The sequence below is a fragment of the Gorilla gorilla genome, chromosome 2, assembly GCF_029281585.2.
Source record: "Gorilla gorilla gorilla isolate KB3781 chromosome 2, NHGRI_mGorGor1-v2.1_pri, whole genome shotgun sequence".
Taxonomy (NCBI): Eukaryota; Metazoa; Chordata; class Mammalia; order Primates; family Hominidae; genus Gorilla; species Gorilla gorilla.
Window position 1 is genome coordinate 65,320,400 of NC_086017.1, and position 24,609 is coordinate 65,345,008.

Here is a 24,609-nt window from a genome sequence, read left to right on the forward strand (position 1 = left end):
CCTGTGATAGGCCAGGCATTCTTTACACCAAGAAACTAATCCATTTTGTTTATTTCTTTGTTTTAGCCTCATTGGCTAGCTTATAAATATGTACAGACGTTTTTGGTTTAAACCAGTCATTTTCACCTGGGATAATTTTGCCCCCCAGAGGACACTCATCAATGTCTGGAGACATTTTTGGTTGTCACAAATGGGAGGGTGCTATCAGCATCTAGTGGGTAGATGCCAGGGATGCTGTTAAACATACTATAATGCACAAAGACAGCCCTCACGACAAATAATTATCCTGCTCAAAATGTCAATAGCGATGAAGCTAAGAAACTCTTAGAGGGAAAACACTTTTAAAAACAATTACAAATGTAAAGGCCTGCAGGGGCCAGTTGGGTGCCATAAATGACTGGCTAATTAGACATGCCTAGCCCTGTCTAAAAGGGAGTAGCAGCTGCTTGGGTCCAGCTAATTGTTGCTACGTGGGACCTGTGACACATGCTCCTAGGTGACCAGCTCTCCCCATTTTTCAAGCCAGAAATCCAAATTTTAATGTGAAAATACTCATATTTTAAACGTTGGCAACTAATTTTTTAAATGCTATGCCAGTCAAACAAAACACATCTGGAGGTGTGATGTAGACAGCAAGCCATACGTTTGCAACCTCTCTAAAATACTAAGTGTGCCTTCCCAGCATTGAGCCAATAGTGTTAGGTGTGTTAAACAGCACTGATCCCATGTTGCCTTGATTTAGCCTTCACACTTATTCCAGTGTTCTTTTCCTCAACAACTTTCTCTCTCAGCTAACATTTATTGAGCTGTTACTATGTAGTAGAACATGCTCTAAGCACTCCCTAAGTGTTAACTCATTTTTATCTTCACAAGAGCCTGAAGAGGTAGATTGCAATGCTCTCTCATTTTAAAGACAAAGGCCTCAGAAGCACTGTGAGGTTGTGCATCTTTCCCAAGGTGAAAGGGGTACTGGGATTTGAACCCGGGCAATCTGGCTCCGGAGCCTATGTTCTTAACTGCTAAGCCAGGCTTCCCTGGAAGAGATGCCACCTCTCCATCTTGGGAGTAAAACTCCCAAGGGTCTTGTCTCACTCATGAGTCAACCTAGGCAAGCTCAACAGTTCACCAAGGTGGTCAGCCAGTATTTCCCAAGTGTTCAAACCTCAGTCCCTCCAACTAAAGTCATGGTTTTAAACTGGGGGTGATTTTGCTCCCCGGGGCACATTTGGCAATGTTTGTAGATGTTTTTGATTGTCACAAATGGAAGGATGTTATTGGCATCTAGTGGGTAGAGGCCAGGCATGCTGCTGAACATCACATAAAATAAATCCCTACAACAAAGAATTATCCAGCTCAAAATGTCAATAGTGCCAAGATCGAGCAACCGGCACAAAATCTAAAGAGCTTACTGGCAACTGTTCTAAGATGAAAAAAGCCACCTGCAGAATATTCCAGGTGGTTCAGTCTGTTCTTCATCTTGAACATCGTTTTATTTCTCTCCTGAAGTCACTCTTTCTTCCCTTGCCCTAGAATTTCATGGTAGTCCCATCTCTCTGTGCTAAATGCCTACACTAAAAAAAAATCTTACTACAACTCTTAGGGATTAACAGCAGCAGAGCAGATAAGAAATGAAAAAAATCAGCAACAGGCAAAGAAAAATGAGCACTAAAGTACAAAATACATGCTTGAGCTTCAACCACCATATCATCTACATACCTGAAATGTATGTGTGTTTTTCTGGATACCCTAAGCCGTAATCCGTGCCCACATCAAACTTCAATGAACACTCTCTCTGCTAAACACACACGCATGACTGCACTGGATTTCATAAAATGATTTTAATAGAAAAGTACAAGATATGAACAAAAATAAATAATCTTTATCTCATTTCTAGCCCAGCAAATTGTACACTGCATATAAAAATGGTCTAAGATGCAATTTTCCTCCATTCCTTTTTTGCTTTTAAAATACTGAGACAGCATTTTAATTCAAACTTCCAGGTTCAAACTGATACATTAAAAAAAATCACACCAACTTTTAATCATTCTACATCCATTTTTTAAAGTTAGCTAACAAGATGATGTTTCACTAAAATAAAATATCCAATCATCAGATTAAAGTGTAAAGTTTGTGTGAACAGGGAAATTAGATCATTTTTCTAAGTTTTAATTCCTATGTTTCTGAATGTTTCTTGAATTAAAAATTCATTTCATCATCTTACTTTCAAAACACGGCATCTCTCTTTCACCATTCCACAGAGAGAGAAAAGACTAGAAAATACTTTAAAAAAAATAAATATTTTAAAAGTATAGCTTACAGTGACAATGTAGTATTTTAGACCTGTGCCTTCGTGCCTATTTGCATTAAATACATGCTTCAAGTTATAACTACCTTTTCTATCTCTCTATATATTGTGGGCCACTAAGTCTTTGTGGACTGATGCTGCTAACGATCTCTTGGAGTTAGCTAGTACCGGTCTCTTATTTAGAGTACTTATTCTGCCATAGCATCATATTTGATAATTCTAGTGGCTTGAATAATGTTTTGTAAAAACAAATTGAAACTTGGTATTGGCAAAATTGTATGAGAAAAGAGCTAGGGTAGGCAACTAAAACTTACACAGTGCCAGTCTCAGGAGGTCAGTAGCTCACAGAACTCAACAGATAAACTGGATTAAAACTTAAAAGTCTTCTTTTTACTTGAGCCCATAATGACTATTTTGAACATGGCTCTTTTGCTGCTGCCTATATATAAATTTTTTATTAATTTTCTTGTATTGGGAAGATCTTGAATATGCTCCAGGATGAGAAGAAAAAATACGCTGACACTGCTAAATCGGGTATATGTTTTTGCAATAAGGAACACTGGTCAATATACAACTGAGGAAAAACTGAAACAGATGTGAGTCCTAGAACCACAAGAGTTTGAATTTGCCCAGAAATGCTATTTTAAACACTCTATATGTTGGTCTACTGTTTTTTTGTGGAATAATGCATTCTTGGCATCCTTAAAAGGTTTCAATATGTTACAAGGTTATCCGGAAAGAGAAAAAGCAAAGGCTAATGTATCAATCTGTGCAGCACTGTCCAGATTTCTGTGTACATTTTTGAAAAGCACAAGAACTTGTATTAATTGCACTTAACACAATGAACCTTTAGTTTCCAACCAGTTTTCATTCTTTGCAGACCCGGGCTTTCTTTTTATAAAAACTGCTTTCAAAGGGCATAGAGACACCACACATGGTCCACAGTAAATTCAAATAGAGAGGTGCAATAGTTGCAGTGGTAAACACACAAAAAAATACATTTTTTTGGACTAAAAATCTGGTCACGGATAAAAGCATGTGCCTTTTCGTTCTTCTCTGGGATGTTACAATAGCAACACGCTCTAAAACAATTAAGTTACATGCATAATGCTAAAAGAATGTGAACAATCCTATAACCAGCTTTAAGCCATCTGCTTGATTTCTTTTTTTTTTTTTTGTGAGGAACATATATAGGAAAAGAGAATTCCCCTTTTGTTCCATTACATATAGAAACCTTTTGAAGCTTCCAAAAAGCTTGGTTTTGGTAAAATTCACCACTCTTCTATTATTTTGACATGTAGTCATCCTAAACTATCCGTCATGGTTTCTCCAAAAATCTCCACATGAATTATCTGAAGGACAATTGAAACCACTTACCAATATACAAGTAACGTTTTATTTTATATTCTATCTTCCATTTGGCATAAGCCTTTCGATGTTTGTTTTTTAAACCAGTGAAATATACAAATCACGCAAGACAGAAATATGTACATTAAAAGTACAGAATAAAGGCTAGAAGATATACATAATATCTGAATGACATGTAGAATATTTTACATTAAATAGTTTCTTTTAAAAGCTAGGATTGTTAAACTCAACTCTCTTCATAAACATGAGTCACTAAAAAGGAACAATCTGATTTAGCAAATAAAAAAAGTACTTCATGGTTTTTGTATAATAAAAACCAAAAAAGTGACATTTTAAACTAATTAGTGCTTTTTGCTTTCAAGATCTTTTGCTCACAATTCACTGCAACTGGGGGGATGTGAATATCATTATGCAATAAATTAAGAGCCACAGTTGGCTGAGGTGATATGAAAGCCAACCTGCCTAAGGGGGGTATGAAAGATGTGTATCTTTCCAAACTTTTAAAACAACGTAAGTCTGAGATAAGAACATATTTGATGGCACTGTTTGGAAAGAGGTGTCCTTATTAAAAAAAAAAAAAGCTATCTATGTAGTGGGCTGAATATTCCTTAGGGACTCAATTAATAAGTACTGTCATTTCTAATAGGCATGGGTTTCCATTCTGCAGAATGAACTAAGAAAAGAGAAACATTGCTGATGCTTCTGAGTTTTGAATATCTCTTAACGTCCATGTCTATAATGAACAAGTAATGCCCTCTCCACAAAGTGAACAGAAATGGAGGTTGGAGACAAAGGGGTGAGGCAGAAAAGAAAAAAGATATCTTCAACCCAACACGCATTTCAGTGAGTCAGAACTCAAGCTTCCTCAGAAACAAGGTTGCTTCGTCGTGCTCAAGGTATGATCACAGCAGGGCCACAGCCCAAGCTCAAGACTCAAAAAACTTTTGGAATAATCCCAACTGGACTGCAGTGAAGGACAACAATGCTCTAGACTGAGAAATAACTCCAGAGTAAACTGTAAATCTAAATCACTGGCTGCAATGAGATATATTTATATTTATATTTATATATATGTATATATATATATGTTATGTACAAAAGACTTTGAGATATCAGGCACCATTAAACCACATTTCCCCCCTTATAAATGCAACTGTTCAAGTACACTGGGAACAGTTTTAAGGTACATCTGCAGTACAATAGGAGAAGCACGAGTGGATAATCTAAACACAGGATCATAACAGTGATACGCTGCAACACCTCTGTGAATTCCATTAGCCAAGTTCTGTCATTAAAACATAGAAAACTACTGCTCCTCAAGATAAAAGTTTTAGGAAACAAAAATCCCTAAGTAGTGAACTGTTTTCCAAGCAGAGCTCCTAATGTTTCATTTCCTGTCCTACAACCAAAGGGGACCCAGTGGAGCTGCCGTTTGGAAACGTGGCCAGCATCACATCACAACACAGAGGAATCAGAGAGGGCTCAGTGTGAAGAGGAAGGTGGATTTCACTGTTTTTCCTCAAATAGGTTGTCTGCTCTGGTGCAGTGCTGAATGGCACTCAATTACCTTGTTGCTTGGGCTGAGAACCTGTGAATGGGATTCATGTATTATTTTTATTATTATAATTTACTAACCAAGTATCCCTAAGAAAATAACAGGATATTTTCATTTATGTTCAAGCCAACCTCCCCAAACAAAAAAATCTAGTGTCCAGAATCATTTGGGGATCTTTTTACAATCTGGAATCCTAATTCTTATAACAGCTTCAAATCAACATCTTGACATAAGAGTTTTAAATTTTTTAATTTCTGGGGACTTTCCTCCCTGCTGCCCAAATTTCATGAGCTATTAGAATATGACGGTCTGTCTGCAAATGGAATATTTGAGGAGAATGAGACATGTGATATACCTTTTTTCCTTGAGAATATGACATTCTTGTCCTTCCATTGTAAATTATCATTTTGAAAATGCAGAAAGCAGGCTAGAAGCCCTGCTGGGGAAGGGAGGTTTGTTTTGTTTTGTTTTGTTTTGTTTTCCCAAGACCTTTTATCTTGCACCAGAGAATTTACAACTCATTTTGGTCATAGAAGCTGAATTGTGAATAGATTTCTACCACCCTCTTTCAACTGGAACCTACCCATCCCATATGATGGCATATTTGAGAAAAAGAAAATGTATTTCTTTACCTTCTGGATGTGTACCATGTCCACACAGCTAAGTTAGGCTATGTGTTATTTCCCCTTCATTCTATACTATCAAAAAAAGTCTTGTATTACCTTTTCAAAGATCCACAAAATAAATATTTTTCTTGGTTCCCACCCCCATTATTGCCAAATAATAATTATAATATTAATAATAAACCACAGAGTTCTTAGATGGTAACACGAAAAAAAATGGTTCCGGTTGCAATTCTTGGGGAAAAATAAAAAATATTCCTAAAAACCAAAAACCAGAATCACTGTACTTTCTATAAATAAGCGGGTCCTGGGAGCGGGGCTGAGTGCTGGGTGGCACCCACTACTTGCACACAAACTGGTCCACGATCTCCGTGCACTTCTTGCACTTGACGTAGCAGCACCAGTGGAACTTGCAGTGGCAGCGCTCCGTCTGCACGGTCTTGAACTGGTCGTAGCCACGGCCGCAGCACATGAGCTCGCAGCCATCCATGCCCTCCGACGTCTTGTTGCACAGGCGGCCCTGCGTGCCCAGCGAGCCGGTGCTCTCATTGCGCACGCAGTAGTCAGGGCTGGGGTCGATGTAGACCAGGTCTTGTGTGGTGGGCGAGTTGAAGCGGCTGTTGACCTGCACCAACTTGCCCCGGCTGTTGAGCCGCATGGCCGCCGCGCTGTCGTACTTCTCCTTCAGGGCATCACCCACCTTGCGGAAGTCTGCCAGCTGCAGCCAGCATGTCTTCAGGCTACATGAGCCGGACACCCCATGGCACTTGCAGGCCACATCAGCCAGGTTGTACACCGTCTGCAGGGAAATGGGGGCAATCAATACACACATTCATGGAGGAGCCAGATGCAGGCTATGGGAACAAAGTTCTCCTCGACCTTCTCCACGGAGCTATGTTCCCCAGCTGAATTAAGGACTGTATTATATTTCCTTCATTACCAGAAGTCTTGTGTTGCCTTCTTTAAAAATTCTTCCAAGTAAATATGTTCTTAGCCACTCATTATTATATCATCATTATCAACAACAACTGTGGTTTTTTAACAGGAACAGGAAAAAAAAATTGTTCCAGCTGCTTTTTTCAGAGAAAGAGCAGCAGCAACATGTGGACACTCATCCCAGAGGTTGTTCACAATGCATTACCTGAATTAATCCCCAGTACCAGCTAGGTGAGAAGTGCTAGTATCATCCCATTTCACAGAGAAGGAAAGTGAGACCCAGAGAGATGAGCCACTCACCCAACTCCTGGGGAGTAAAGGTGCCAAGATTTGAACCCAGGCAGCTGGACTCCAAGCCCGTGCTTAGTGACTTGCCCATGGATATCCAGCCGGTAAGTGCAGAATTGGGAAGAGTCCAGCCCCAGTGGGATCAAGGTTCAAATCTTAACCCATTACTACTATTATTGCTGTGCACCAGGCACTGTAAGTGTCCTTACACTCATTACCTCATTTAACCATCCCAGCAACATTATGACATGGGCTGGATTGGATGATGGCACAGTGATGCTGAGTGGCCTGCACAGGTCACACAGCTAAAGTGTGGGGGGACTGCGCCTGGAACTTAGGTATCCTCACTCCTGTTTCCCACACAGTCCCTACCCCATCTACTACTCCCCTAGGCTAAGAGCACCCACCCTGGAGCCAAGCAACATAGATTGTGTTCCTGACTCTACCCTTGAATTCAGACAACAGGCTGCACCTTTCCGGGCCTCTGTTTTCTATCTGCGAAGGCAGCAGTGATGGCACCAACCTCCAAGTGCTGTTATAAGGATAAAATTAGGGGAGATGTGGAAAGCGCTTGGCACTTAAGACACAGTAAATCTGGTCTTTCTTTAGGGTAACAACGGACACACTCAGTAAATCTGGTCTTTCTCCAGAGTGACGAGGACATGGCATCTGGGCCCTTGCCCAGTCACCTTGGGCCTCCCAGTAGCAGTGCCCACGGGTCTGGCCCCATAACACTGTGCCCAGCAGTCTGGGAGGTGGTGGTTGCCTATTTATAGACGCTGCTGCCCACAGTTCCTTGTGCCAGTGACCCTCCAGAGTCCACGTGGTGTGAGTGTGCTGGAGAAGACCTGTCAGGAACCTGGAAGCTGGGGGTGCATCAGAAGGCCTCTTCCGTAGAGAACAGCCACCCTCTTCCTCCAGGGATTCACAGGGGCTCTTTTAAAGGGGGCCAAAGTGTACTCTCTTGGCATAAAGAGTTTCAGGCACTCAGCTAGTCTGAGGAAGGGTTTTGCAAACGTATTTAACCTTTGCTCCCCACTGAGGAAAATTAAAAAGCTAACACCCCATGGAAATTCTAATATGATTTTCTGGCACAGTGCCCAAATTTCCATCCCCTAGCCCCACCATCCCAGAGAAAAAAAAACTCTTCTTCGTAACCTCACTCACCAAAATCCAAACTCAGCTCACTACTCCAATGATCAAATTTACCCCCAAAAAACTCACTACTAAAAAAATGCAGAAGTGTAACATTATAGGCGCTTTTCAAATTTCCCCAATCCTCTCTTGCCACTTGGAAATCCCTTGACCCGCTCTTCTTGGTTGCCAAGCCTCTGATGATTTCTGGACATGAGAGAAGGCTAAGAAAATCCCAAAGATGGATGAGAATATCAAATATGGGCATACCCCTGGATAGGAGCCTTTAAGAGTCAGACACATCTCTCTTTTTGAGGCATTTCTGATCTGAGGCACTGGGCCTGTCATATATAGAGATCCCAGTGCATCCCTGAAGAGGGTGAAAGCAAGGTTTTATGGGCTTTCAGAGAGAATGGGGCTGACCCCACCCCCCCAAATTTTCATGTGGCCCTGGGTCCACCACAGAAGAGGCAACCCACACTGCAGACACCATGGCAGTGAGAGGCCTGAGAAAGGAGAGGCCACACTCTGTCTGTGGCAATTATTTGACCCCTCAGGGCAGTACAGGCAAAATTCTGTAGAGTTTAGTCCTTCGCCGGAACACCCAAATGTTTAACAACAAATTTGAGAAGATATGCTAGCTGGAATTATCTACACGATCTTTGACTTCTCTCTGTCCTTTGCCTATAATGTTTTAGAAGTTATCATCTATCAAGCACTTACTACTGGTGGACACTAAACTAAGACCTTTAATTAAACCAAATGAAATTGTTATTTTGTAATCAAAAAGAGTCAAGTGTTGGCAATTTCACATGGTTCAACCTACTAGATGATCTCACTGAGGCCTCACAATAACCTCAGGTGATTGTAATTGCCATGGCCATTTAACAGATGTGGAAATGGGAAAACTGAGGCTCAGAAAAAGCAAAGAACAGACAACACTGCATTTTAACCCAGATTTCTCTAATTCCCGAACTGCTAGCTCTTCATCTCTTAGCTGTGATGCATGAATTCAACAAAAACGTACCTAGGCTTCTATTTCCATTCTTTAATTTTCTCCCATGGTCATGAAGTGGTTTTCTGGGCCTCAGTTTCCTAGTCTTTCAAATGAGTGTGGGGCCAGAGTCTTCTAAGGCTCCGTCCAGTCCTCTACAGTTTACTCTGTGATTAACTTCCTTCTCCCTCACCCCAAAATACAGAAGAGTGAAATCTCTGACCAGAAAGTTCCTGGCACCTACCTTGGGTTCTGTGAAAAAATAATGGCCCTGGTTTTCAATGCTGCCAAAGTTAAGAAAAGTTTTCACCCCTTCATTTTAAAGCAGCCATAAAGTGCCATGTGTTTAACCGCAGGAAAAAAAAGGGTCTTTTTAACTATTGAGAAGTAGCTTTTCATATCCCCACCAGGGGAAGGAAAGAGCGGGAACCAGGAGACTCGGGAGGACTGCAAAGATGGTCTTCCCTGGGTACTTCTGCTGCTCTCTTCTCTCCAGAGCTACTTTGTGATTGGCCTGACGGTCAGACCTATAAAATCCCACACTGCTAAAAGTGCTGTCCTTTTCCTAGAAAAGCCCTTTTTTTAAAAAAAAAAACCTCCATCCATCAGGCCTGCTACCTAATGACATAAAGAGAGGCAGGGAGAAAGAAAGGAGGGAAAGAGCCTCAAAGCTGGGGTGAGGGCTTTCCCATCTGGGCACCTACGAAGACAGAAAAATCCCTGTCCCAAACTGAAAGCCAACCACAGACATCGTCCAGGCAGGAGGGAGAACGTTATTCCCATTTTTATTTCTGTGCTCCAGTAGCCAAAGGTACCAGGGACTAACTAAGAAGGCAAGGAAAGGTCTTTTTCAGGCAACTGCTGGGTCACCTTGGATGGGGGCGAAAGGGAGGATGATCCGCCCAGGAGGCCCTTCTGGGATGTGCACGGGCAACTATGGAGACAGATGGAGGAAAGAGAGATAGACAAAGGGGGAGAAGATAGAGACCGGGAAGGAGGAAAGGAAGGGAAGAGGGAGAAAGAAAGTGAGACGGGAACGGGATGAGGAGGAAAGATACAGGAAAGACAGAGAAAGATAGGGAGAGACAGAAAGAGAAGCAGAGAGATAGAGACAGGACCATATAGCAAAGGAGTGGCAGAGGAGAGGACGGAGCTACAGGGAGAGACCCGAGGAGGCTGGAGGGCAAGGTGACAAGACACAGATGCGGGGCGGGGGCGAGACGCGGCACTCACCCTGCGGCCCGCCTCGTTGTTGTGCAGGTTCATGAGGATGCGAGCACTCTCGTAGGAGCCCTTGGCGTGGATGCGCTCCCGCTCGCGGGCGTCCACGAACTCCTTGGCAAAGCGGTAGCCATAGTCGATGTTGTCGCCGCAGCCGCCCCAGAGCCAGTCCCGCGGCAGGTCCTTGGGGCGCGCGGCGCGGCTGCAGCCGCAGGTGGACAGCTCGCCCTCGCGGCACGCCCGGCTCATGGCGTTCACCACCCCTGCTGCGCTCACCGCGTATGTGAAGGCCGTCTCGCGGCTGCCTGTGGGTGAGGACAAGGGATCACTGGCCGCCTGCCTCACGCGCTGGGCCGGGATGCTGCCGGGGGTGGGGGCGGGGGCAAGGTAGGGAATGGGGGGGAGGTAGGAGGTAGGGGGCAAGGTAGAGATGGAGGGGAGGTAGGAGGTGCGGTTGGGGCGAGGTAGGAGGTGGGGGAGGTTGGAGGTTGGGGGGAAGTAGGAGGTGGGGAAGCAAGAATAGTGGGGAGGTAGAAGGTGGGGGGCAGGTAGGGGTGGGGGACAGGTAGGGGTGGGGGGAGGTTGGGGTAGAGGGTAGGGAGTAGGGGATGGGGGGTAGGGAGTAGGGGATCAATAAGGTAAAAGCTCGGGCTGCCCCATCCTTAACACGCACCAGGCCCTGGGCCCAGCTTGAGGGGAAGCCAAGCAAGATCCCCCAAAACACACAGAAGCAACAATTAACAAAGGAGTAGCAGATCCCCAGTATCTCTGCTCAGCCATTTCAGAGCTGCAGGCCAGATTCTAAGCAGTGCTGGATTGATTTTCTCTGCAACTCTTTTGAAAATAGTCAAAACTTGATATTTGCAAAAATGCACATGAAAGAAGTCTTTGAAGGAACACTCAGAATATGGGTAGACTTCCTTACGCTTATTTCAATGTTAAGTATTATTTTCATTTGAGTTACATATAGGGCAGGATTACAGAATTTGCTAGGCCTTGAATCTAAGGGAGGCCCTGCCAGCGGCCACACTAGTTTCTGCCACACTCATTTTGGCCTTGTGTCCCCTCCTCCTCTGGCAGTGGTAACCTCTCCTCCCTCTTCCTTCATGCAGCAGAAAGTATTTCTCAGGACAAGTCTCTTTACTTTCCCAGAGGACAATTCTAAATCAGCTCATAGAGAGTTATAAATGAAGCTTGCTATTCTTAAATCCCAGGCTGATTGGCCTGATACTTCTCATTCAAGAATGAGTGTCTGCTTTTAAAACAGCCTGTTGTTCTTCAATGCCACTTCTGCAAACACCCCCTGCCCACTCCCCCACTGCCTTTGCCTCAAAGTGTTAGAATGACAGCAAGAAGGAAAAAAGCACAACCTATGGGGAAAAGAGGGAGGGAGAAGTTATCTTCTTCCCAAAACTAGTGAAGAATATCTCCCCATATAATAGTTACAGGGACCCTATTTGTAAGGAGAAAACTGGAGGCTATCATAGAGTACCCTAAACTTCGCTTGTACATGGAGACATTTCTGCATGTAACAAGAGCTAGTTAATAAAAGTACTGTAATCTGAGAGAGAAAGGGTTATCATCCAGCCAGCTGAGGCATGGGGTAGGGGTGGGATTGGGGGGCAGGCTCACTTTCCTCAATTGCAAAATAAGGGTACTGAAATATATGCAAGGAAAGGGGCCTCTTCTGGTGCTGAAATTCATGTACCGCAATCAGTTTCTCCTATACTTACTTTGAGAGCTTGCTAACAATCTTTTTTCTGAGGGGGAGGTGAGGAGCACAAGAAAAGCTGACAACAGGACTCAGTCTGAACGAGAAGGGTCATTCTGCAGGAGGACAGCGATGCCAGTTCAAGCATCCAGCAGGCCACCTCATTCTTGGTCTTCTGCTCCATGCCAGTCACAGCCATTTGTGAATGGTGATGGTTCTGATTTACCATATATCCTCCCCCTCCCATATTTTCAAAATGAATGACTTGAAGGTGTGTGCTGGTGGTTGGCAGGAGGATCTAGAAAGTTCCTGTGATGCGTTACATCTATCTAGCGGGATTAGAGAGGCAGAGCACATCAGGGGAATGGAAAGGAATGAGGACAATATACAGCTTCTAGGGAGTAATTTGATAGTACAGAAAATGCTGTGGCCCTGGATGGGGGATTTGTAGAACAAGGAGGTAGTAGCTAGAGGAAGAGGAGATGAAATGATCCTCTGGGGATAGAGGAAAATAAGACACTGTCCTTTGAGTATACAGAGCATAAGAAGGCTTTATGCAAAACACAAACAATGCTTCTTTTTTCATAAGCCTATCTTGAGCATTTCCTTTTATGCCCCAGAATACAAACCTGGGAGATCCCTCTAAGCTAATTGGTCACTGCAGGGTAAACGACAGTTTGAAAAGTATTCTTTGGCTAATTGCCTGAGGATACAGTCATCCTGGTTGGAATACTGCTGATTCAGTTAGGTTTCCCTTCCTGTGAAACCCACATCTACTCCGATCCTCACACCCCTTACAAATGGTGCCTTCCTTACATATCTTTTCACAGCATGGAAACAAAGAAGGGACAGATGGGGACAAAAGCTGGAAGGAAAGGGTAGCATGATGAAAAATGAGAAACTCTCCAAAATGAAGAGTGGGCCCTTCATGAAGTAATTGTGCATGGTGCCTCCAAGGCAACTGGCATCTTAGAAAAATGAGTTGAGGAGGGGGTCAGAGGTGGCGGCCTGAGTTTCTCAGACACTGGCCCCATCACAGGGTCAGATTCTCACAAAGAAGAATTACTCTCAATGTCCTTGGTGTGCTGAGGGCTTTGGGGTGGGCACACACACACACACCTTTTGGCATCAAAGGTATTCTAAATTTTCCCTTAGCTCATTCTCTTCAAATACACTCTTAAGTGGAAAAGTGAAAGCAAAGAAATTTTCCAACTATTGGAATTGGATCCATGTTCCTCTTTCATAAAAATCTATTGTTTTCTCTTCTCTCCTGTCTCTTTTTTAATTAAGTAAAAAAGAGAAGGCCCCATCAGTGTCCCACCACAAGCCACCCAGCAGCAGCTTTCTGCTCTGAGACGCTAGGCACTTGGGGGACCTTTTGCAGGGGAGGATGCCATATGTGCTCTCATCTTCCCAGGACATCAGCTGACTTGATGATAGTATCTAGGAGGGCTGTCTCAGAGGCCGTGGAGAGGTACCACTCCCATCCACTTCCCATCGACCCAGACAGTAGCGCCGTGCAGCTGAAGACCAGAGAGCATACTTTCCAGGGACAATTAAATACAGGCTTTTGTACCGAGGGTTCTGCTTGTTCCCTGAGGAAGCAGGCTCTTTGAATCTTGGACCGCATTTAAAATAAATCTCCAGCAGAACTCAAATTCACTTAGCAAATGATAGCTTATTCTGAACATCTTGGCCCAAAACAGGCTACGTATGAAAACGAGAGGAGGATCTTAAATCAAAGCTGTGTTCAAGTGACTACACAGATAAATAGTTCCGATTGCTGTTTTCCTTCCTGGTTACCATCAGAGGTGTATGATTTTTGCTAACTCATATACATGTGAAAAAGTAGTCCCATAGGTTGAAAGGAAGGCAGTTTAGGAGGAACATAGAAGAAGGGGAAAAAGTTACCATCCTCATAGAATTTTTCGAAAGTATTTAAGTTCCCTTACAATATCAACACACGGCAGAATAAATCTACCACACTCCCAGTTAACTACATAAGACAGCCCACAGTCAGGGAAAACTCCTGTGTTCCTGAAGCTTAACTCTTAGATTCAGATCCCAGTATATACATTAGCACATTTTAATCATTAACAGAAAGGACAAAGCCCCATGAAACTTTGCAGGCTGAGGCTACAGGCCATTCTCCCATTCAGTCAGAGGAACAGCTTCCAGTCTTGTATTATTTTAGTTTATAAAACCACTTGGCTCAAACATCCCCTGACAACTCTTTTTTGTTCTCAATGAATGTAATTTTCGGGTTTTTTTTTTAATAAAAAATGCATTTTATCCATCTGTGATGGACAGTAAGCCAACTTTTCTCTTCAGTCAGTTAGACAGTTAATTGCCTTGATAAATTGCTTCTTACTTTGGGAGTCACTGCAGTCATATTAATTATAAGGGCTTTTTTGCATAAAAGTAGAGAAACCTAAAATATTCACACTAGAAAACACACATTGGACCACATCTGTCAAATAGTATCCTATACTATTTAAACAAAAGCAGAGGCAAACAAACAGATTTTTTAAAATCTTTGCCTTTAGCCCATTTGAAATGCTATCTCTTTGAATGGGGAAGTAAGACATTCAACAACATATTTAAAATGAAGAATCGGACTGTGAGCAATACTCTTAATTATTTTTTCAAGTTCCTAGGTTGACATCCCAAGCATGTACTTTTATTATATCAATTGCTGAAATCACAAATATAAATTGGATCACTTTTAATTAAAATTCTTTCTGGGACTAAAAATAAAGCTTTTAACATCTATATCTTTGTAGCCTCAGGAAATAGTTCTATTAGGAAAATTAAAACTTTGTTCACTTTCAATATATCCAGGATTCTAAAAGACGGCAACTTTTAGTTCAATGCTCAGGCCGTTTGAATTGTGGCTTAAAAAACTAACAGGCAAGAGAGTTTTGACATTTAAAAGCATATAAATGACTTGCTTCCCCCACCTACTCTTAAGAAACCAAAATAAGTGTTCTGCTTCTATTTTAAACAAAATGCTTTATAGAAAAATTAAGTGTTTGGAAAAATGAAGGTGTCTGTGATACTTGCCTCCTGATTTGATTAAAATCCAAAACTTATCATCAGGTGTAGGGACAGGAATTAACATCATTTGCTATAATGACAAAAATGCCCAAGCCACCACCCGAGCTGGAAGGCATCCTCCTTCATGCTTTCTATCAAGCATGAAGTAAATGCTAAGGATTTCTTCTAGGAAAAAAAGTTAATGTTTTTAAAAAATATTTTAAATGTTTTCCTACCTATCTGCATCACCCTGCCAAAAACAGAGGTGTTATCCACAGTGCTGCAGTTCCACCTTCGGTGTCGGAATTGATACTGGCATTCTTTGATGCCTGTCTTCGCGCCTTCTCCGATGTACTGCATGTGGTCCTGATACAAGTGGCACAGTTTCTTCTGTCCTTGAGAAAGTCCTGCCAGTTGGCTGCAGAGAGGCTGTGCTCCTATAATATATACTTCTGACATCTGAACAGGGTTATTCATACCTAGCGACCTGCAAGGGGGGGAGATGTGCATTCAAGATTTACGTGAAATCTCGAGGTGGGCCCCCTGAAAGCATGTCAGCAATACATAGTTTTAAGCACACAGATGCTTTTTTCTCTCCTGCTTGTCCTCATGACAAAGTATGAGAAGGGCTTCATAAAACTCCTCTGTTTAAACTGCACTCAGAAAACGGAGGTATTGTGCACTCCCCATCCTGCCATCTGGCTCCTCAGTTAGTATTTTCACTCCCTTCCTAGCCCCTGTCACCATATACCTGAACCAGTATTTCCAAAATCCACTCAGAAAAGGAGGAAACAGCAGTTTGAGGGACAGGCCTCTGACATTAGAGAAAGTGACCCACTTTGCCCCACAAATTGGACCAATCTGCCTTGAAAACTTATGAATGCTGAAAGTAGACACAATTAGATACGGGTAGGAGATAGCAGTTCCTTTTGACTGATGGAAGAACAGATGGACAAGTATACAGACTGGAGAAAATTCACCATGTTTCTTGACATTTTAAAAGGGCTCCTTATGTGATTGTGAGGGACCCAAGACAGGGTACCCAGTGAACAGAAGTCATGTTTGACAGTCAGAAAAATGCTGTTCATTTACAGGGAAAAAAATACCCAGAATGCCGTCAAAAATAATCCTCTGGATATATTACAGTCTATCTACAAGGCCCCTACCCAGAAAGAAACCCCCACTTGGGGACATTTGACTACTTCAAGTTAACCTCCTTTTTGATTACATTTCAAGCCCCAATACTTCTGCACTTGGAGTGTAGCTGTCCTCCTAGAACTCTGCCTAATTCAAACTCTGTAGGTTAATAATAATCTCGAGTAACAGAAGATAAAAGTTGAAACTCACTTTTACTACCTAGAGGTGGCAAAAAGTAAATTTTGTAGATAGGCTTACAATTACTAGCAAAGTGAATTTCTGTTCTTTTTTATTGCATGATGTACTACAAGCACACATCTGAACAAGGGCTTCATAGAAACAGGCCTAGATTTATAGTTTCCCATTCCCTAGGAGCTGAAGATAAGCTTTACAATATTAACAAGTTAAAAGAAAATTCTGATTTAAAACTATATATAAGTAAAATGTATACATCTGTCTTGCATAAATACACCCACACTCACTATCCAGCATTAAATATTGCCGCATCATACAAACAAATCTTAAAAAAAGAAAAAGAAGAGGAAGAACACGCACATAGAATGAACTTACCACCAAGAATTGGCTTCAATTACAACCTGGGCGAAGGAGAAAAATATGGCCAAAGCCATTAGGAAGAACTTGGAAGACATTGCACTTCCAGCCATCCCCAAAGCAACTCCTGGGCTTAATATTCCAATGGACTTCTGGAGAGGGAAGAAAGGAGCAGATGTTTATTGCCTCTCAGATAATTTTCAAGCATACAAGTTTAAACAACGGAAGCATCCGGGGTCTCTTAAGTTTACTGTTGATTGACTGCGCTTCTCCTCCGTGAGTTTTTTGATGGCAAGATATAGGCAGTTTCTTTTTCCAAATTAATCCACCCACGCAACCTCACCAGGAAATCTGATTTCGCTGGGATCCTGTGCGCGGGGCACGCCAGCGATTACAAACATGTCTCAATTCTGTTGAGTCAAAGCCCTGGTGCCAGGCGCTGCCTCCTTCCTGCTCACTCGAGTCCCGCACCCCCTGGCCCCCCTCTAGTTGGTGCTGTGCTCAATCCCTCCTGGGTAATTCACTCAGGAACCCGCTGCGGCCACCCTCCGTCCTCTCCCCAACCTGGGCCGAGCAACAAGTGGAGCCAGAATTAATTCCATGGGCGAGAGGAGCACGGAGGCGAGTGGAGCGCACTGCCGCCAGAGGCTGCGGAGGAGGCGGGGTGGCCAGCGCGGGGGGTGGAGGATGGGGGCAGGACACGGGAGGGAAGGGCAGGGGGTGGGGGGCGAGGCCCCGGGGACCAGCGCGCGAGAGTGCCCAGCTGGGAAATGCAGCTCCGAATTAACATCGTATGTTTCATAATCAGTTTACGAGCCGATTTGGGAAAAGCCACTTCCAGATGGGGAAGAGCAGCCCGGATTTCCTTAAGGACGTTCTTCAGCCAGACTAGGGAGGGGAGAAGGAGATGGGGGCCCTAGGGGATAATGGAGAGAGAGGTCGGGTCTCCCAACCAAGGAAACTGGAAAAGAGTGCCACCCTCGCCCGCGTCGCCTGTGGCCTCTTCCACGGACTGAGAGAAGGGATGGAACCCTAGAGGAAAGAAGGGAGTCTGGGTCTCGCTGCCCGGGGAGAAGATCCCTTCCCTGCCCTCCCCACAGCTTTCTCCCAAATTCTGATTTTTCACTCTCCCTCCCACCCCACACCTGGCAGCTGCCGGGGAGGGAGGAGATGGGAGGCCCAGAGAGACTCCGGTTTTCCTTGGTCCTGATCTGGGGTTGTGGGCCACTTTGCCATCGCGGCACTGCGAGCCTGTCGTTGGAACTCTGCCACCCTGCCTCCAGTCTAGCCTCTCCAGCCCAACTCAGACTTGGTTCGGTCAGTGCCGAAAGGTGGGGGTGCGGGGCGAGGCCAGAGCCCTTGCGGATGAGTCCAGACGGGGCCAGAGGCGCTGGCTTCCGAGCCGCAGCTGGGCGCATCGATTCCAGGGCAAAGAGGCCCCCAGCGGCGAAGGTTCCCTTCCTGAAGAATTTCAGGGGTAGGAGTTGGCCTTGGAAGCTTCCGCTGCCGTTCCTCCCCACTGGTGACTTCTCCACCTGTAGGCGGCGGCGGAGCGAGTAGGTGGCGGGTGCGGGTGGAAGGAGCGGGTTTTAAAAATCCCCTTACACGTAAGTCTAACCCTGCCGCACTGCATCGCCAATAGCCCCTGAAGGAGCCCCTTCCACAGAAAAGAAAAGAAAGGTGAGCCTCTTTAAGGCGGTGGAAGAGCCTAGCTTGGAACCTGTGCCGTAAAAGGGACAGAGGGGACCTAGGCAGCCCTGGTAAACCTATGGGGCTCAGGGGCGTGCCAAGGTTTTTCTCCGTGAGCCGCCCCTTTGGCCTGGACGCTTCGGGGCTTCTCAGAGAGGAAATGCTTATGTGGTCCCCAGCGCCTGCTAAGCAGGGCTCCACACCCAAGGCCCAGTTGTCCCCAAAACGCTGCAAAGCTGGGGGGCGCATCCTGGAGAATGGAAATCTGGGGTTTCCCCAGCTAGGAGAGAGAAGGCTCCGGCTATCTCCCCACCCCCGCCCTAAGTGTCAAATTTCCTCCAGGGGAGGGAGTGGGCTGCAAAGTCTGCTTCTCGCGCAGCCCAGGCTGCAAAGTCAACTCTCCCCAAGGGCAGCCGATGCCGCGTGCACACACATCATACACACTCACACTCGTGCACATTTACACACTCACACGCGTGCATAGACACACACGCTGCGACATGTTTCCGAGTCAGCGGCCCAGATTGCTGCTGGCCGCGTGCACTTTCCAAGCTTCGCGGCGGGCGGGGCGCGTGGGGCGGGGCGCGTGGGGCGGGGCTCAAGCAGCAGAGAAATTGATAACAGATTCGGCGGATTACAGCGGATCTCTTTGTTAGAGCCGAAGCCACACAAACCGAACCCACTCCCAGCCCGAAGCCCCCAGGGAGAGTCCACCAGTTCCCAGAGCCCAGGCCAACTGAGAGCGGGCCCATCCGGTCTCCAAGACTTGGGTCTCCCTGGCTCCAGGGTAGAGGTAAGCAGAGGGTGTCCCAAAGGGGGATCGGAAAGGAGAGCCTCACGAGTCGCATCTCCACTTAACCCCGCCGCTTGCCCGGAAACACCTTGGCCCTCTTCCCTCTTCAATCCCAGTGCAACCGAGAAAAGGCCCCACAAGTTTGAGACACTCAAAGAACTCACAGCGAACTCACACATACATCGGCTCTGTAGGGTAAAACATCCCCGCCTGTTTACCAAGAAAAGACAGTATGAAATGAGACCTCTGGGGAGACTGTCAACCCCAGGGGTAAAACAAAAATTCTGATCAGAAACTGAGTTTCCCAAAGAAGGGGCTCAATGTTTTCCAACACTTTCGGGGCTCAGGGAAGATGACTCTGTAAGGACACTGAGAATCTTCCTCGCGTGCCACGGGGAGGAGGGCTGGGGGCGTTTGAGGGGCTCAGCGCACCAGAGGAGTGAGGTGGAGGAGGGCGTTCCCGAGTCCTCCTCTTCAATCCAGAGCAGCTCAAAGACGTGGCTCCCTTTCTATGTATCCCTCAAAGCCTTCGCGTCGGATTAAAGGTGTTCTTGATCCTTCTTTACCAACCACGGTGCGGGCCAGGCGTGATGAGGGATGAGGGAGAGGAAACCTCAGTAGCAAAATTGTTCAGAGGACGCTCGGAGGGCGCGGGGAGCAGCCGGATGCACACCTAAAGTCTCGCAACGCCCAACTCCTCCTCCGCAGGCAGTCCCTTAAGAGAATAGATAAAAAGGCCAAGCAAAGATCCTCTCCCCTCGGCCCCGGGGCACTGCCACATTCAGTCTAGGCATCCCCTTCTGCTAGACTCTCTACGTTTAGGCCCCAAGTTTCTGGGAGTGCAAACGATGAGGGACGCCAAATAGGCGGAAGAAGCCCATTTGACCCAGGCTCATGGCAGCGAAGGGGAGGATGGGAAACTCCAAAAAGAATCTCCACTCTTGGTGGAAAAAGAAAGCTGTTTTCCCCACTCTGATCTCTCTCCCTAAAGCAAGGAGAGAGATGGAGAAACTAGAAGGAGAGCACTCAGTTGCAGCCAAAAACTTGGGACGTCCTGCCCTGGAGAATGCGGCGAGCGGCGCGAGGAGCTAAAGAATGAGCCGGCCCAGGCGGGTAGGAGGTCCGCTTTAGGGGAGCAGACAAAGGAGCCACTACTCTCTAAGCCTCACGCCTGGGCGCAAGGGTTGTGTCCACAGCAATATGTGTGTTGGCGCGCGCGGAGCGGGGTAGGGGAGGAGGGAATTGCCAGATAGAGAAGGCGGAGGTTACACCTTGAGCCAGAATCAGTATGACAAAAGAGAGCCGCCCAGGCCTCAACACTGACAGCAGGTTCCAGGTTCGGGTATAGAGAGGCCCCAGGGGAAGAACGGTCTGGCCTGGTTCTCCTCTGTTTCCTGCCCCCTCGTCCATCCCTTAGACTGGGCTTTCCAGGCCCCAGGATACACACACACACACACACACACACACACACACACACACACACACCACTCACACCTTCTCACATAGGATGTCTAACCCTCTCGGCAGAGGATCAACTTTGTCCAGAGGTGGAGCAGAGTCCTTGGACAGAGGAAGAAAATGAAATGATAGTCCAACCCCCACTCTTTAAAGGTAGTTTCTCTCCCACTTTTTAATAGACGATTAAAGTGAGGCGAAAAGCGGGAAAGCAACACTTGTTCTCGATCATAGAGAGTTGGGAGGCAGCTGAGGCCAGACCCGAGGCCTCCTAGGGCGACACTCTCCTTCCCAAGCCCAGAAGAAGAGGTACCAACCCTGTGTCCAGCTGGCCGAGTCCCATTTGCTGGGCCGGACCCGTGGCCCCTTCCGTATTGCAGCGGCCGGCGGCGCAGCGAAACTGGTCCTCTGGGGGCCTCCGAGGGCCCCTGCTGGGAGAGTGGGGTCTGGTGGTCGGGAGGGATGAAGGGAGCAGGGGTGGGAGGGAGAGGGGAGCAGCTGCCCGCCCGCCCGCCCCAAGGAACCGAGGCTCGCAGGAGTCCTACCTCAAGGCGGCCAACAGGGGGCAGCCGGCACCGCACCGCGGGGAAGAAAAGGCGGCGGGGATGGCTCCGAGTTCTGCGCGCATACTGCTAACCCCTTGAGCACCGGAGCGCACGGGGGAGGGGAGAAGACAGGGGACTCTTGGGCCGGGCCTCCTGGGGAGGGTCTTCCGTTGAGAGGGTCGGGGGGTGGAGGAGACGAAGGCTAGTACGTCCTGGACCCGAGAACAACTCCCCTACACACACACACACACACACGCACACACACGCAGCCAAGGATCCACACACGCACACACACGCATCCAAGGATCCACACACTCGGACACACACACATTTGTCGGCCCGCGGTTCGCTGCGCACTCTCCGCATTGCCCCCTCGAAACTCCCCTGGCAGAGTCAGTCTAGAAACTAAATCTGGCTGGTTCGGCAGTGAATGTGCGAAGGTTGGCTGGGGGGAGGGCAGGGGCTGAGGAGGTGCGACCTCACCGCAAGGCCCAAGTTACTTCCAAACAGCGAATTACCCATTTAAAGAGAGAAGAGAGAAAAGAGAGGCGAGAGAGGAGAAGGGGCCTCGATACCAGACAGGGATTAGAAAGTCAAACAGGGCCGTGGGGTCTCCAGACTTGAAGTTTTGTTTTTTTTTTTTTTTAACTTTTTTGGGGGAAGAGGGGTTGTTTGCTTCCAGGAAACATCTTAATTTCAATTCTAACCTTATTTTCTAAGAAACTGAAAATGGGAAAGACCAGAAAAATGGAAATAGGAATCGAAGCTTGGAGGACAGATAAGAAAAATTGTTTAGAAAATAACAACTTATGTTGCAGGAAGAAACGTTAACTTTTCGTAAAAGTGAACTCTCAGTGACCCTCGGAGTGTGTGACTCGGCTTTAACATACAACTGACAATTAAAACAAACAAGAGTTCGCAAACTGGCCCCCGCCTGCTCTCCCAAAGCGGAGGCCCAAGTGTTTTCTAAAGGACAAGGCGGACTCCGCTCAGGGGGCTGGGGAGCGCTGTCCCGGAGTACGGGATTACAGCCACTACCACCACAACTCCCCGCCCCCACCACTGCTGCAAAGTGCCTGAGCTCACCCAGTGGCGGCTAATAATGCTAATAACGCGACCCCGCTCCCCGCGCCGGGGTGCGCGCTGGCCCCCCGCCAGGCACTCTTAAAGGCAAAGGGGCCTGAAGCGCTCGAGTTACTCGGCCAAGGCAAGCCTACAATCTGGCCTCCGTCGGTGCCGGGGTGTGTGGGGGAAGGTGTACGCCGCTCTGGAGTAGTTGGCCCCTAGTTCCTCTGCGGGTTCTCTCAACCAAGGAGTCCCTTTCCCCATCCCGGGCCCCGGCCACACACCGTCCCGGTGCCCGCGCAGTGGGCGCTTGGTAAATATTTGTTGAATTGAATCATTATCCTGTTACTGAAATATACATAATAAATTACACTCGATGTTCTCAGAGCAAAAGGAAAGTCGTCAGTGAACCGCACTCAGTTTGTCTACTATCGCTCTTCCCCACTTTTTCTCAAAAATCAAAATGGTTTGCAGAACGGGTGGTGCGACGAGAAGTGATCTCCTGGGACACTGAGGCAGTGCGCCCGGCGTGGAGGGCGAAGGGGTAGGGGTTCCTGCCAGCGACGCTGGAGTTCCAGCTTCTTCAGGCGGTTGGGGAAATGGAGGGATAGGAAGAGGCGAAGGGAACTCAGTTAACTTCCAACAGGGGGTGGGGGGAAGTAAAGAAAAAAAGTGGCAGCGCACTGAACACCTACCTTCATGGCGAGGGGGAGGGGGCGCGGGGAGGAAGTCGCCACCCGAGCGAGGGCAGCCGAGGAATCCGAGCGGAGCGACCGGGTTAAGCCTGGGGGGACGGTCAGGAGCAGGGCTGCGGAGTCCTCCGGCGCGCGTCCGGCGGGCGCAGTGAACCGAAGCTGAAGCGGGCACGGGCGCCCGGGCCTGGACTCCCGAGTTGGGGCAGGGCTGGGATGCGCCCAGGAATGGAGGGGGCGCGGACGCGCGCGAGCCGGCAGCAAGGGCAGGGCCTGGTCGGGGCGCAACTAGGGAGCCGCGGGTCCGGCGAGGGCGCGCAGGCAACTGTTCCACGGAGAGGCGCTCCGTTTCCAACGTCCATCAGCGACGGCGGTAATTAGGGCTTTCCAACCCCAAATGTGGGCGTGATTGTGCAAAAGACCTTACGACAAATAATAATAAAAAGAAATTCTTCACAAGAGGGTGAAAAAAATGTCCCACTACTCAACTTTGGCCCGGGGCGGGGGAAGGGGGACGATCTGTGCGCCCAGGTGCCCCCAGTTCATTCACACCACAGATTCTGCAAACTCTTGGCGGCTCACGCCTCCTGATCTCCAGCTCCTCCTCTCTGGGTCTGTAGCCGAAACGTCTGCTTCCAGACGCTGATCCTGCAGCCGCGAGTTAGTGTGGACGTCTCTGTACACACACAGACACACACCCCAACACACACACCCCCGCTGCAGCTTTGGGGCCACAGAACAATCAGGCGCGCATGGCTTTTTCTCCGGGAGATGCCGCTGAAAACGCACAAGTCGCCATCTGAGCTGCAAGAGTTAGCCCCAAATTGTGTCCTTTCATTTTAGGGTTCGGCAAAAACGGGGAGCAAAATAGGTGAAAGTCGCCCCGGAACTTATTGCTGTGCGGTGAGCTGGAGGGGTGCGACTAACCCAGGGGAGACGCGGGCTCCCCCCCCCCCACCAACACGTATCCCGTTCTTTCTCTCTTCGGGTTGATCTCTCTTTTCCCCGTTTTTCCAGGGCGAAGGGCGAAGAAGAGCGAGTGCACCGCGGGCGCGAGGCTGGGGAAGGGCGAGAGCTGGGAGCTCCGCGGCGGCGACTCAGCTCCGGCGGTCCATGGCCGGCGAAGCTGCCCACCTCCTCGTTTGGCGCCCGGGTCCGAGGGGCGGGAGAGCGGGCCGGCGGGAGGCGGGCGGTCCCGGGCACAACGGCGGCGGCGGAAGGGCTCGCTGGGCAGCTGCCGCACGGACCCTGGCTCTGGGCGGCGGAGGTGGCCCCGTGGAGCTCGCAGCAGATTTCCACGCGATCCTGTGCCCCGCAAACAGACTGACCGACCGCGGGGACGCGTCCCCCCCTCCCACCCCCCAGCCCTTCTGGCCAACTGCCTTACTCTCTCCCTCCCTCTCTCCAGACTCCTCTTTCCCCTGGTGTTCTCAGAAGGAAGAAAAAAAAGAAAGAAAGAAAGAAAAAAGTTCTTTAAAGTTTCAGAACTAGGGGCGGCTGGAAAGAGAGA

At 47.4% G+C, this 24,609-nt stretch overlaps 1 protein-coding gene across 6 annotated transcripts; it reads right to left on the reverse strand.

Annotated features, from left to right (window-relative positions):
- Positions 1-1,823: 1,823 nt before the first annotated feature.
- WNT5A (Wnt family member 5A) lies at positions 1,824-24,609 on the reverse strand. Of its 6 annotated transcripts, XM_055381419.2 has the most exons (6): positions 23,103-24,609; positions 19,775-20,057; positions 16,879-17,012; positions 15,408-15,658; positions 10,437-10,729; positions 1,824-6,650 (listed from the first exon to the last, which is right to left on the reverse strand). In XM_055381419.2, exons 3-6 carry the CDS (start codon positions 16,971-16,973, stop codon positions 6,192-6,194), a joined length of 1,098 nt encoding a protein of 365 aa, XP_055237394.1. In that variant the 5' UTR covers positions 16,974-17,012; positions 19,775-20,057; positions 23,103-24,609; the 3' UTR covers positions 1,824-6,191. The 6 variants fall into 6 exon arrangements, with proteins under 6 accessions (XP_055237394.1, XP_004034384.1, XP_063559930.1 ...); XM_004034336.4 differs by lacking the exon at positions 19,775-20,057 and having other exon boundaries at positions 23,103-23,343; XM_063703860.1 differs by lacking the exons at positions 19,775-20,057; positions 23,103-24,609 and adding an exon at positions 21,343-21,380.